This window comes from Amblyomma americanum, chromosome 7 (assembly GCF_052857255.1).
Source record: "Amblyomma americanum isolate KBUSLIRL-KWMA chromosome 7, ASM5285725v1, whole genome shotgun sequence".
NCBI lineage: Eukaryota > Metazoa > Arthropoda > Arachnida > Ixodida > Ixodidae > Amblyomma > Amblyomma americanum.
This window is the reverse complement of record NC_135503.1, coordinates 155,378,252-155,392,948: the sequence shown is the minus strand read 5'-3', so window position 1 is coordinate 155,392,948 and position 14,697 is coordinate 155,378,252. Positions and strand designations below refer to the sequence as shown.

Here is a 14,697-nt window from a genome sequence, read left to right as displayed (position 1 = left end):
GTGAGCCTTCAAAGACAGCTGGCTTCCTTCAAACTGTTCCAATTTTTACACTGCTCAAAGGGGCATAGAGCTGCCCACTGCCAGTTCTACAACGCCTAGTGATTAAGCGAAGCCAGTGAGTTCACCTCGAGGCGAGAGACGTGTCCCTGGAAAGCATCGGCTGGTATGGAGTAGTTGAAGAGGCGCCCCATGACCACAGAGGTGTCTGGGACGCCCCATTGACGCCGCACTGCCCCGCTAGCCGATGCCAGAGCTGCAGCCAATGCTGCAGCCACGGCTAGCCGCAGCAGTGCTCCTGCTGCCATTCCTCGCCGCCTGAAAAAAAAAAAAGTTCATGCTCTAAAATATATATACAGGTGCGCTCAAAGTGGGTTGGTATAACAGAATGACTGAGGAACCGGTTCAATTGCAGTTTTAAATTTTCTGCCTTTCCTGTCCCGTCAATGGCAGAAGCGACGTCATGCTCCCGCTAATACAAGGCTGCAGCCAACAAAGAAGAGCTGCTACTGCGGTGTTGCAAAAAACTGCAGTCGTATACAGGACAGTTCACGAGGCTGTGCGCCTGCTGTCTAGAATGCTCTTGGCTCTGGTCAAATAGTGTGCTGCCAGCAGCCTTGGCCATTCTGATTCCTATGGCCGCAAAGTGTGCATGACGCCATTGCGGGCACAGAGTTCCTTACTTTCATCGGAGGTAACAATTTTGCCCAATATGCAGCTTTACTGTCAAGGTCTGCCTTCCTGCTGTTTGGCCCATTAACACTAAAAGAGGGGGAAGAAAAAACTAAACGTACATGGGCCAATTTCACAAGTAGTTGTGCTAGACCACAGCCACCACAATGCACCCTGGAAGCTGTAGTACTCTGGCCAACAGCCAAAATGGCGCAGTAACAACAATGGCAACATGCAACAAGTGGCCACAACTGCGCCGCACATTCACGTTTGCTTATTCATTCACCGAGGGAGTAGGTTACATGAAAAAGATTTTTTAAATGTGGCACAAAAGATACCTACAAGAACATGTAGTGTTATATACCAAAGGGTAAAAATTGGCTGTGGTTTAGCTCTGGTTAACCCTAGTTGAATTGCGAAAGCTTCGTTTCCTCGGCGCGTCGTCTACGCAGCATCTCATTTCGACGCTCTCGAGAACTTAAAGGGACTATGCAAAGAATTCAAAGTCACTTGTAAATGTTTTCTATGTTTAGTAATGATGCTAATGAGCATCCACACCAAGTATAAGTCTTCGGAACGGAGCCGGCAATTTATTATAAATTAAAAAAAAACGTGTTTTTTAAAATTCGCGGGCCGATTGGTGTGTTCGTAGTGACCGATTTTGGAACTAAAATCGTGGAGGAAAGACGTCACAATACCAATGACGTCGACAGGCCATCACACGCTGTCATTCGCTGGAGCCACTGCAGCCACGACGTCACGGGCACACTTCCGGTAGCCGTGAAAATCGTCTGCTCATGCCGCCGCGCGACCCTCTCGGGCAAGCGCGGGCCAGGGCATTGCCTTCGCGCATATGGTTTCACTTTTCCACTGCCGCCTCCTTCTGTCGGGAGTTCCGGAGCCACTCGCACGGCTCTTCGTGGGCACGCATAGGGCTCGATGCCCATCGCAGCTGTAAGAGCGAGCAGTCGCGCCTCGAGGTCAGGGATTATTACTGCTAACTACAACAGACGACAAGCAAGAAACCCGACGCGCGCCGCAATCCAGGAAGGCGAAGAGAGACTGGAGATATGCCGGCACGCCACCGATGCTGCTGCTGGGGTGCTAGGAGCGACAACCGAAAGTTGCAAAGCGAACGTCATCTGATGACGTATTCAAAGGCGGGGCCCAGTCCCAGAGCTGTTTTCTTTATTTTTGCCTGGTGCCCCGCATGTACGAGTTGAGGGGGGAGAGGAGGAGCGTAATTTTTAATCGTCTATATCTTCGTTGTTATGGATGCTAGCTTAAAAATTCTTGCGTTGGGATGACGAGTGATGAAATGCCTATCTCTCGTCTCCTTTACGTAATCTCAATTAATTTATTGCATAGACCCTTTAAAGCGGTCTCTTCCGCAGTTGAAAAGTCATTCCGGGACGTGGCACGACTTCTTCTAGCCGCATCTTCGTTACGATGCTTCTCGAGTCGTGCGGCGTTCTTCTGGCGTCTCTTCAGCGCATTGTTTCTTCCTTGCTTCGTTCTGTCGTTGTTGCGTCTCTTTCGCGCTCTCCATAACGACTAGAATCCACTGAGGCGAAGCGCATAAATATATATACCCCCCCCCCCCCCCCCCCCTTGCGAGGCGACACCTCCTCTCCCTCTACCCCAGCGGAGCACATCTGGTGGAGCGAGCATCGATGGCAGCGGCGCCGACGACGGCGCCATCTGTTGAAGTGCGGCTGCGGCGTTTCTAGGCAACGGTGGCTCAAGGTCGTTTCGTGGGCCACACGCATATGACATATGACTGAAGTGCGCAACGAGCCGAAATTGCTCGCTGGCTGGAGTAGTAAAGCTTTCGCTTTAAAAACAGAAGACACAAAGAATTTTAGAATAATAAGAGAACAGCGAAAAGAAATAAGAGAACAAAAATAAAAGCACAAGAGCGCAAAAACACCGTGCCTCTCCCCCTGCAACTGGTGGCTCCATCCGAGTAGGAAAGACTACCAGTATCCAACGGCTGCACGCAGGAGACTAGGCTGATTTGGCGGATGCCATTTCTTACGAATGGTGGTGCATCGCTTCACAGCAGACCGCCGTAGTGCTATGTCTGTGCAGACTTTCTCTGCTCATTTATCCAGTGAATGGAATGCTCCCTGTGCTTTCGAAATACCACATTGAACTACACTTTCAATTACTGCGACTAACTATTTGAAAAAGAGTCACAACACTGCTCAGATATTTTAGGGATTATTTCTTGTCTTCCCCGGTCCTGATTGGATGTGAGAGCTTCACCTTTCACAGTGCTTTAAACAACTTGTGAAATAAAGATGCAATATCTGTGGAAAGTGGTTCCAGTCTTTGGATGTGTATGCTGGGTTTGTGGGCCAGGAGGCTTTGCCCAATTAATGCCTCCTGCTAAAACAGCTGCAATGAGCCAACAGGCCCAGAATTTAATGGTATCTCAAAAAGAAAAAAAGGTCCACAAATTTGTTCATTGAAGCTGGTGAAAAAGGCAGGTGACAATGATCAAGGCAGGTGACATTTGCCATCTTGTCCATGTGGTTCAATGCACATTGGCATAGCATGGATTACAATCTTGTCAATGCATCCTGAAGTGTTCTATGCCTGAGGTGGGCAACCTCATGAGGTCGGCCTCAACCTCACGTCATGAGGCGAGGTTGGCAACAGTTCGAAATTTTGTGAGTGAGGTCTGCAAATCAGACCTCAACCTCACGCATGAGTTTGAGTGAGGTCGTTATTCAGTGAGGCCGAAATTTTGAGGTCGAGACTTTTGCAGTTGCCACGTCTTACTCCAACAAGTGCCACTTCCGAAGCGGAGTTGGAGCACACCACCGAAGTGCTCATGCAATAACGCTTGGTGTTCAGTTTCCCCTGTCTAAACAACCGGATGCCGCAGTCCGCTCTCAGTTTCGGTGCTGTGCCATAATGTCCATTCAGCCCGAGCCTACAGGAAGACGCACCCCTCTGGTCTTCCTAGAAGGAGTGCTGCTGTCACAGCACGCCACTCTCCCTCCCCCTTTCCCCACTGGCATAGCAGCCGTAGGTGCGCACCGGCCGGCTCAAACTCCCGGCAGCGCGCAAAGCACATAACTCCCGTTGACCCGTGGTACCTTTGTCTGATGCCGCAAACAAATAAATTCAGTCCAACAGGCACATTATCAATTCGTCGCAACGCGGATGGCACAAAGCAAGACTGCTTCATGATCATGCTCGTTTCCAGCGCTGACGTCACGGCTCTTGCCTTGCAGTCGAGCAAAGGGATCCTGCTGTACATTACACAGTACATTACACTTAAAGGGGCCATGACATGGTCGTTCTTCATATTGCAGTTTTCTGCTTCAGTAACTAAGGCAAGAGCTTATGATTCAATTTCCGAAACTTCGCTGCCCTGGATGCGCTCTATTTTCTAAAAAACACGATCGAAATTGAGACCGGGAGACTCCACCCACCGGCAGCGACCGCTATAATGAAAGCTCTCGTGACGTCACTAGCACATGCACGGAGCAAAGTCTGCTCTCATTGCTGCAATATGTGCAGCGAGGTCTCATTCCCCCCTGTACTTTCGCGGCTAATCGAAGTAGCAGTCATCCCCAATATATGAATGACTGGTACCCGCAAAAGCAATAATAACAGTAACGCAGTTTTTCTTCGGTATGGGTAGGGTCTGGTCACACTATAGGCCGATGCGACGGCGATCGACGGTCGGTGGGCTGATCGGTACGCAAATGCCATCGCTGACGCACTGGTCTGTCATGCTAGACCGACGATGACGCCAGCGCGATCAACGATCGCGTATCGCAGTAATCTTAAAGAGTCAGCTTAGTGGGAACCAGAAGAGAGTGGTAGGAGACTAGTTCGTACGACATTCTATAAACTTAAGAATTTCAAACCTTATTGGACCTCATGCTAGCCACGGCGACATACGCGATGTGCGGGCACCAGCGAAGGTGTGCTTTCATTCGGTGCCTGCGCATAGAACCAATAGGTGAGGCAAGCGACACGGGCAGAAAACGCCCACGCTGCCCACTCTAGGCCAGTTGTTTTGTCCTGTGTGATTTTAATAGTCGGCACAGTTTTCAAAGACGTGTAATCTTGCTTTGTCTTGCAAAATGCCTCGGGATCACAGAGGCATCGGAGAATTCCCAGGATTTTGAAACCATTACCATCGCCACCTGGAGGGAAGTGGCGGAAATGGGGGAGGGTCTTGGCCTCCCAGGAACATCAACATCATCATCCTTAATTATTAGCTGCAGGTATTCCTGTTTTCCTGCACAATAATTGTCTTCGGTTGCTGGGCAATGCACTATATTTCATCAACATTCTGGCAACGTTTAATTTGGTAGCAGTATATCAAACTTCCCCAGGCTCATAAAGATACACAATTAGCATCATCATCGCCATCATCTCAAGAGTCAACGGCATGAGTCGTTGCGTGATCTTTGCAGTATGTCATACACGAGAACTGGCCGCGTCTACCTGCTGGACAATCCGAATGTCATTAATGTGGACCGGGTTGTGGGCACTTTTTGTAATGTGTCATGCGCACAAGTGTAGTAATGTGGGATCCTTATGGATCACGAAATGGGGGCGGGAGGGGACCTGGTATGACGTCACATTACATCGTCGTCATGTGACTATGTTTGACGCCACATTACATCGCTGTCACGTTACCTGGTATGACGTTGCACTCATATGATATCATCACTAATTGTACTAGTCATAGCATTGCCTCATTACATTAATTAGCATTAATTATGTGACATAATTATCTTAGTCGCGTGACTCGTTGGCTCATGACGTCACGTGGTGTTATTTCTTGCGGACACTTTTTTGCAGATATGGCCTTGAATGTGAGCCATCTAATGCTTTCGCGTTAATGAAAGAAGCCGCTCGCTTCCACACAGCTATAAATACAACGCGCCTCTGTTGGTGTACTACAGTCGCAGATTGTTAAGTGTTTTCGAAGGCAGCATACAGAGGACTGAAAAGAGCATTTGCTGGGTGATAAAACTATTGTCTGCGCTGAGTCCTCTCGTTATGCCGGATAAAGCTAGATAATCGAAATATTCGAGCTGCGAAAACACGTTTCTTCTTGGAGACGTTACCGTCATCTATGAAGCATGACCCGGCAAAGTTTTGGCGCTACTTAGCATGCGAGCAATCCACAGTTTCTGAAATAAAAACGTCCAGTGAAACTATAACCAACACTGCCGCTATTGCTACCAAATTTAACTCGTTCTTTCAGTCTGTTTTCTCACGCTCGGTTTCAGGTGCTTCCCTTGATTCTTACTCCATCACTCATCCCATGTCAGAAATAAACATTAGTGAAGACGGCATTTTCTGCCTGCTGCGCAATCTAGACGTAAAGAAATCTCCGGGGCCTGATGACATCTCAAATAATTTCCTGAACAGATACGCCTTCTGGGTTTCCAAATATTTGTTCCGAATTTTCACTCTGTCGTTGCAAACCCTAACAGTCCCGGATGACTGGCTCAGGGCTAAAGTAGTTCCAATTCATAAAGGCGGTCCCAAAAATGAACTAAACAACTACAGACCGGTCTCGCTAACAAGCTCTACTTGTAAAATACTCGAACATATTATTTACAAAGCAATTATTAACCACTTAGAGGTTAACAACCTCCTCTACAGTAGGCAACATGGCTTTAGGTCGAAATTATCAACAACCACACAGTTGGCAGAGATAACGCACGATATCGCAAGCGCCCTTAATGTAAGGAGTCAGACGCCATTTTTTTAGACTTCTCTAAGGCATTTGATTTAGTTCCTCACCTAGATTTAATAACAAAACTGCAGGCTATAGGGATCGAAAACACTATCATTTCATGGGTTGAGTGCTTTTTGAAAAATCGTAAACAGTGCGTCAAACTGAAAAGTTCCGAATCTGATAATTTGGATGTCTACTCAGGTGTACCACAGGGTTCAGTCCTCGCCCCCTTATTGTTTTTAATATATATCAATGATATTTATCTATGCGTTGACCCTGAGGTACAAATTCGGCTCTTTGCGGACGACTGCGTGGTATATAAGGAAATAGACACCATTAATGATCAAATTAAACTAAATGAATCTCTATCGTCTATTCAGTCTTGGTGCACTAGGTGGGGAATGAGACTTAATGCCACCAAAACAAAGAGCATAACTTTCAGTAAGAAAAAAAAGCCACTAGATTTTTTATACACTATAACTAATGTTCCTGTCGAGAGAACTAATAACATTAAATACCTAGGAGTGACACTATCCAGCAATCTATGCTGGGAACAGCACATTAAAAACATATATCATAAGGCACAAGGTAAGCTGTATTTCCTTAGAAGAAGATTACGCAACGCACCTCCTAACGTGAAACTTAATGCGTATAAAACACTCGTAAGACCGACCTTAGAATACGCGGATCTTATTTGGAGCCCACACCAAAAATATTTGATAGGCAAGCTGGAACGTATTCAAAACCTAGCAGTACGCTTCATATACTCAAATTTTTCTAGACATTCTAGCGTATCTAACCTACTTCACAAAGCAGATCTTCACACCTTAGCACAGCGCAGAATAACATCAAGGCTTAAATTTCTGTACTTACTTTATTACGGTCATTTGAACATCTCAAGAGAAACATACTTCCAGGAACCATTCCGTCACTCTTCAAGAAATAACCATGAAAAAGCACTTCATCAACCCATAAGCCACATTAATGCTCATAAATATTCTTTATTCCCATCGGCTATTTTTTGCTGGAATAAACTACCACCGGCTGCTGTAAACTGCAACTCAATCGAATCATTCATAGAGCATGTTAACAGAGTTGAATCACTGTCAGTACCACCGTGATCAACCTATGTCGCCCAATTTCCATTTGTATTTTCTTTGCAATTACATGTGTTTCCTTTTCAACCCGCTAGTTTCTTCTCCTGGCTTTGACGTCATTAGTACCCTGTGCCACTATAGCGATGAAATGTTATTTTTGTACCCTTGTACTTTACGTATTCCCTTTGTTTTATATTCCCTCCTTGTAACCACTCCTGCATGGGCCCGAGAAGGGCCTGCAGTATCTGTAAATAAATAAAAATTGTCTGCGTAGCCGTCACATTGGAAAGTACATCAACGACTAGTTTCTTTACATTCGCCAACTATTCTCAAGTCTAAAAAGAGTATCGTGAATACACCCCCCCCCTCCCAATTTCTCGTAGATGGTGTAGAAGGTCTGTGTTTGTAAACTGTTGGTTCGTGCGTGAATAAGCGAGAGGTTTCCAATATGATCAAGTATACACAAAGCAGGTTGCCAAATATTGACACTGATAAAGTACTCACTGACGTACTGGTGGTAACCACATATGGGACAACCCTGGCCGCAAGCCATAAACTCTCCGACGGTTCATCCTAAATTATAAGCTTCTCCTACTGCGTGCAAATCAAGTGTCTCTACACACCTTATTAAATAATACCATCACCATTTTGTCTTTTCTGTCTCACAGGATTCTCAGAATTGTTTTCAACTGAAAACTTCTTAATTGTTCTTTTTTTGTTTTCTGAGGTCGAGCAGCCAACCTCAACCTCACAATCTGATGTTGAGGTGAGGTTGAGTGAGGTCGGCCAATTTTTTTGAGGTCAAATTCCCACCTCTGGTTCGGTGCACAACCTCTCACCTCATACATCATGACGCGGCAGTTGCAAAAGTGCATCTACTATTTCACTGAATAAGAACTGTATCTCCTACATCTTAAGCAATATTTTCTGTAATAAAAAAAATTGGACCAAATCAGTTCAGCCTGTACTTGCACAGACTTTGAACTGTCAGTCAATATGTTCAGTCTAGTACTTAGAAGTTCAGTTAAAAAACAAAGTAAAAGCAATAAAGCTAACGGTCAATCTAGTGAAATGTTGCATTCTCAAACTCTCCACTATATGCTTCTCTGCTCAAATTTCATACGGGACACGTACGTTAGTCACAGCTTCCATTACTGAAAATGGCATAGCTCACTAGTCACTTGTTCTGCCCATGCTTTGAAACTGGTAAATCGCAAAATATTTGCGCTGGCTTCTCAGAAGCATTCAATATTTTTGCTGACGAATGCTTCATTAATCAGATTGCACTTTACGAAATACGGATAGTTTGGTGAAATGAAACTTCTCGCTACACCACTGTTTGACCCCCCACTTAAGTTCTATTTAGCAGTAGTCCATTCCATTTCACTGCAATCCACAGCATAGCACTTTTTCCATAAGCTCAATGTGCTATTCACTAATTGAATACAATTCTGGCAGGTACTCTTTTTTTCACTTCCTCACATGAGGAAGATGACTGGAAAGTAGGACAGACTGCTTCATTCTGCAAATTAGGCAATGAACCTCGTGCTCTCCTTCCTGTTATTTCACAAACAAGACCTGCAAGACCATGGACAGACTTTTCTTCCCTCAAATCATGGCTTTCCTGACCTAAAATCACTTAATCACTTTTTGCAACCCTGACAGCATAGTTACCTCAGTGGCACTCTCTTCCAAACACAACTAGCACTGCTTACCCACGGCTTGCGCACTTATCTCCATTCTTAGGTACTGGCTGATGCAAACTCTCTCGATTTCAAAAAGCCTTTGATATAGTACCTCACTGGAATTTGCTACCAAAAATTTAAAGGGGTATAGACAACTAACTTTGGTGCCATGTTTTCTTCTCTACAATGATGCGGAAGACACTACCATGCACGAATCACCATGTGGTATTCACCTACAACTGTTAAATAATTTATAATGGAACTGTTCTGTCATGTTCATTCAGTTTCAATAGCCCAAGGATGGCTGTGATGTCAAAGTGCGGTTATATGTCATGTGATCCATGGAAAATGTCAATATAATAGCTGCTTCATCGTTTTAACTCACTACAGCGCTGAAGCCAGCCTCCCTCAAGAGCCGGAATAACAATGAATGTAGAAGCAGCAATTATATTGCAGTTCTTTCATGCCTCACGTGATCTATAACCACACTTTGACTTCACAGTCATCGTTCAGCTGTTGAAACCGAGACAGCACGAAAAAAAAATTCGATTATAAATTATTTAGTGGCCTTAGGAGAATACCACATCATCACAAACAAGAAAACATGCACCTGAAAGTTAGGTGTCTATAGTCCTTTAACTGCTAAACCTAGACTGGAATATCTGAATGTACATTCAAGAATATATTTTTTTGACAGCTCATAATTCTAGTGAACAAAAACTTATCCAGCCCCTTTCCAGTAACTCCTCCCACCGCCATGCATCTGTTCTGGTCCCTTGCCCTTGATATCCATTAACGATATAATCCAACATGAGCCATAATATACATACATCAGCGGACGAATGCATCATTTACCATATCATTACTGCCGCCCCTGAATGAAGGACTAGCACAAACAGGCGCTGTTTGTGCTAGTCCTTCGTCTTGTGTCCCGTTCGTGTTGCACTGAGAGCGAAAGTGACTGATTTTTTCTCTTGCTGACGGCAATTTGCGCCTGTATTTGTGCCAAAGTTGTACTTTCACTGTACACGCTAGACAGCAAGGTCACAGCGTGTAGTCGAATACTTCCCACGCTTCTTTGATGGACCCGGCGGTACCATGTTGTCCACAACCGGAGTGTGCACCCCACCGCTTGTCAAACACACGCAAAGACAAGGAACTTTTCATTCAAAGCGGTGGAACCACCAGATGCAATCACCAGATGCAATCACAAAACGGCGAACGGATGTAACTTCGTGAAGACTGAGCGCCACTCGGTCGACGCAGTCGGATTAATCCAAGTGATGGAACGGCAAATGGCGAACATATGAGACCCGCGGCGGTGGCTCAGTGGTTAGGGCGCTTGGCTTCTGATTCGGAGTACCCGGGTTTGAACCCGACCGCTGCGGCCACGTTTCGATGGAGGCGAAATGCAAAGGCGCCTGTGCTGTGTGATGTTAAAGATCCCCAGGTGGTCGAAATTATTCCACAGCCCTCCACTACAGCACCTCTTTCTTCCTTTCTTCTCTCAGTCCCTCCTTTATCCTTTCTCTTAATGCTCTGTTCAGGTGTCCTCGAGATGTGAGACAGATACTGCGCAATTTCCTTTCCCGAACAACCAATTTTCAATTTTCAATGTATGAGACAAGCGATAACTGTCCGCGACATCATTGGTGACAAAAGCAAGTTGACGGCGATGACAATCCGACTGCCACATCGAAGTCTCAAAGATCGCAGGGACCTCTACTGGCAAAAATGAGGTACAGAAAGTATGTCAAGCCAATCCAACTGCAGAGTAAATCCACCTAAATCCAAGATGGCGCCTTTCGCGCCTGCGAAAAGCCGATAAAATGGCAGATTTTGGCCCGCAGGTGACTGAAACTAGTCCGAAAAATCTAACTTTCGGATGATTGAAGTCCAAAATATCCGTCACGAATATGTATGCGCTTGTATGGGGTGACTGACGGTGCTTCATCGAGGTCCGAAATATCCTACAAGTCCGAATTATTGGAGTCCGAATTACCCGTCGGCTACTGTATCTGACTTCTTTTAAAGTATGCTGCAACAGAGTCATATCTAGACAGATTGTATATGAAACGAAGGCCTTTTTCTTGTAGTATATAGATCTTTTCCATGTTTGTTTTCGTACCCGCTCCCCATACCAACAAACAGTACTGCACGCGAGACAGGACCGTGGAAAATTATAGTTGCTTTCTCAAATGTACTGGAAGAAGGGGGCAAAATTTATTTTAGTATACCAATGTATCAGGCAGTTTTGCTGGTTACAAGGCCTACATGGTAACACCAGTAGAGGTTTTCGTGAAACAGCACACCTAAATATTTATGCACTGAAAGAGGTTCTAGGGAGCTAGACTGGAACGAAAGCGTGAGAGAATCAATTATTGGTTTATTGACAGCTGAGAACATTACATATTTCGTTTTATTAACATTTAACATCAGCTGGTTGGCACAAAGCGATTCCGACAGATCTTCAAGCCATTTGTTTGCCACAGACATTACAGCGGGTAAGTTTCGTGATCATGATTACCAGAATTTAAACAAACTATGCACAAACTTTTTAACTAATTGATCACTCCTTATGCGCACATCTATAAATCTGCCCATTAAGTTCGTTTTATATTGCCATGAATCTTTGCACCGTTTGATCGTTCAAATTCAAAATCCCGGGCACACAGCTTAACCATTTTGTTTTGTAATCCTGGATGCAACCAAACTTATCTTCATTGATCGTGGCCACGTACAAATGCTTCCACATTTTTCAGGATTGCTGTAGTTGCTGTTGGTTCTTTATCTCGAAGGTTCTTTGCCAGCTTTAAATTAAGCGCGGCGAAGAACTGCATGCATTCAGTTCGATGACGACCAGCACACTTGTGACTATTGCTGCCGCCGAATCATTCAGTTCTTAGTGGGCGGGAGTCAGCCCTTTAAAGAGTTTCATTTGGAAGCCTTTTCATTGTCTCCCCAACTGCTGGAGTGTCGTCACCACAACATGACAGTTTGCATCAGCCTTTGAACATTGAAAAATAAAAATGATAATAATATAAAATTTAGTATGTAAATGAGCATTACATAAACAAATAAAATAAATTCAAAGTCTTGAGTGTTTCTATTTTTTATTTTGTATTCGTGGTGTTGATCAGTGGGAAACTAATAGTGTAATAATTGTACTGCTGACAGATGAGTACAAAACAGAAGGAAAACAACCACACGCCACCGGTGGGATCCGAAATAATGACCTCCAAATTTTGCATCTGCTGCTCTACCAACCGAGCTACGGCAGCTCCTGTCGTGTCCTCTACTTTCAGGAGCATCTAAGTTGTGTGTAACCTAACCTTTGTTCATCAGTGCCACCGTCATCCATAGTGGCGGATGCAGTAAGTCCTGTATTACCACGACTGTCATTTGGAACATGGATTGAATGGGGAGGGCGGACACTGCCCGAGAGCCCTCTTACACTACCTATGGCGTCAAGACTGCCAGAACCAAGGCCCTCGTTAGGCTACTGAGCAGACAAGGGAAGAAAAATGAGGGGCTCACTATGACATACGTATTATGGAAGCAAATAGTCACCGAAACCAAGCAACACAGGGATGCATTTCTATCTTTTTTTTATAATAAAAATAGCGTAATTATTTTATTTATTTATTACATATACCTACAGTGCCCATTGAGCATTATCATCGGGGGGCCATTTACAAACACCAAGGCACAAAGAAGAGCATAAACAAAAAAACAAATCAGTTATAAAATGAAAATACAAACAACTATTATTGTAACTGAAAGCTAAAGACAACACATTCCAAGAGAATTGCAAAATATGTTACAAAGTCTGAAAAGCAGAATGATGGAAGTAGGAAATAAATCGAGTGATATGATGCTCTCTATATATGGCAGATTAAAAATCAGGTGCTGAGACTGTTCCATCTGGCAGCGAATTCTATTATTCTATTATTCGTGGAAAGAATGAAGATTTTAATACAATTATGCAACTTTGTTATGGCTGAAAGTTGACTGACCAGAAAGTAGAAGAAAATGCAAGCACATGCCACTGGTGCAAGGCTAGGTTAGGTTACATGCAACGTAAATGCTTCCCAAAGCTGAAAATGGGATAGCCGCTGCCATAGTTCAGTTGGTAGAGCACCGGGCACAAAATGTGGCGCAAAACATCCAGCTGCATCTGGATGTTTTTCCTTCTACTTTCTAATCAATTACTTTTCAGCGATAAAATACACTATTATTACCCACTGATCAAAACCACAAATATATAAAGATGTCATAATGAGCACCTCATTTCTCTTCCATTGTCTGCTCTGTAGAACTATGAAAAGTAGCATAAATTTGCTAATGACCCCCTTCCCCCCCCCCCCCCCCCCTATAATGCCTCACAGCACTGTGGGTATATTAGGAAATAAAAATGAAAGAAATCAAAAAGAAAAACCAGAAACAAGTCTGGCTCTTTCCTCCTAAATCAGGCAATGTATCCCTTTCAGGAGCCATTTATCATTCTGACTTAAAAGAAATATTTTTTGGCCTAAATAGCATACCCAGGCCTTTCGAAAGCTAATCTTAATTTTCCTATGGAAAACATCAGAGGGTAATATTTTACATGCACATACAGAATTTACTACAAGCTGTCGCAAAAGTAGTTGGGAGCTGTAATATAGCACCACCAGGATTTACGAACTCAACCGCCTAGAGATCACAGAATCATTTCATGTTTTGAAGATGCAATGACGCAAAAAATCCAAAAGAAAAAAACAGGCATTAGTACTGGCAGCAAAATCTGTCAAGAAATTGGTGGACACGCTACCACATGTTACCAAGCTTACTGTAAAACATCTTTCCGTAAAACATCTTTTGCCGCATTCGCTAGTTAGCACAAAAACCACTATCTGCAAGGTTAAGGATGCCAAATTCAAGTAAAATGAAGAAATCAGTGCCTCACTTAAACGCAGACTTGGAAAAAGCTGCGATTTTGCAATGTACGAAACTGTGTATGTCACAAAAGCTGCACTCATGTCTCCCCATACCAGCCAACCACTCCAGGCTGGATGTTCAGTTCAGTAATTTTACCGCCTCCACCAGGAAATCGATGTCATCAAGTGCGCATTTCAATTTTTTGCAACTTAAAACTGACCAATGTAGAAGCCTGGGCAAGTTGGTATGTACTCATTTTAAAAACAGCGCAAACAAGACAAGAACGACGGAAGGAAATGAAACACAAGTGCCGCACCAAACTGACAGTCTAGTTCAACCATTAAGTGTAACAGGTTTTGGTTTGTTTGCATGAATGCCCCCATTATGAAGTGCCCTGTGCATGGGGTCTTCAGCGCTAACCTGGCCTGTAAGGGCTGGAAAAGCTTCAAGAGCTGGTGGGCTGCTTTGTGTGCATTTGTGAGCCCTCAAGGAGAACAACCTCAAGCATGCTGTCTGGTGCAGTGCACCCATGATAAGCCTATGACTATAGGTTACTGCAGTGTTATAGGTTAGCAGTTAACAGCTCTAACAAGGAGCAAGCAAAAAC

The 14,697-nt window shown here is 44.3% G+C and overlaps 1 protein-coding gene across 3 annotated transcripts in view; it reads right to left on the bottom strand.

The window, feature by feature from the left end:
* Dg (Dystroglycan) overlaps positions 1-14,697 on the bottom strand; it is a 46,595-nt gene that overhangs the window by 30,344 nt on the left and 1,554 nt on the right. For all 3 annotated transcript variants that reach the window (XM_077629543.1, XM_077629544.1, XM_077629545.1), the window contains one exon: positions 126-315. In XM_077629543.1, the coding sequence (XP_077485669.1) occupies positions 126-305 (180 nt within the window). In that variant the 5' untranslated portion in view covers positions 306-315. The remainder of the gene's footprint in view (positions 1-125; positions 316-14,697) is intronic.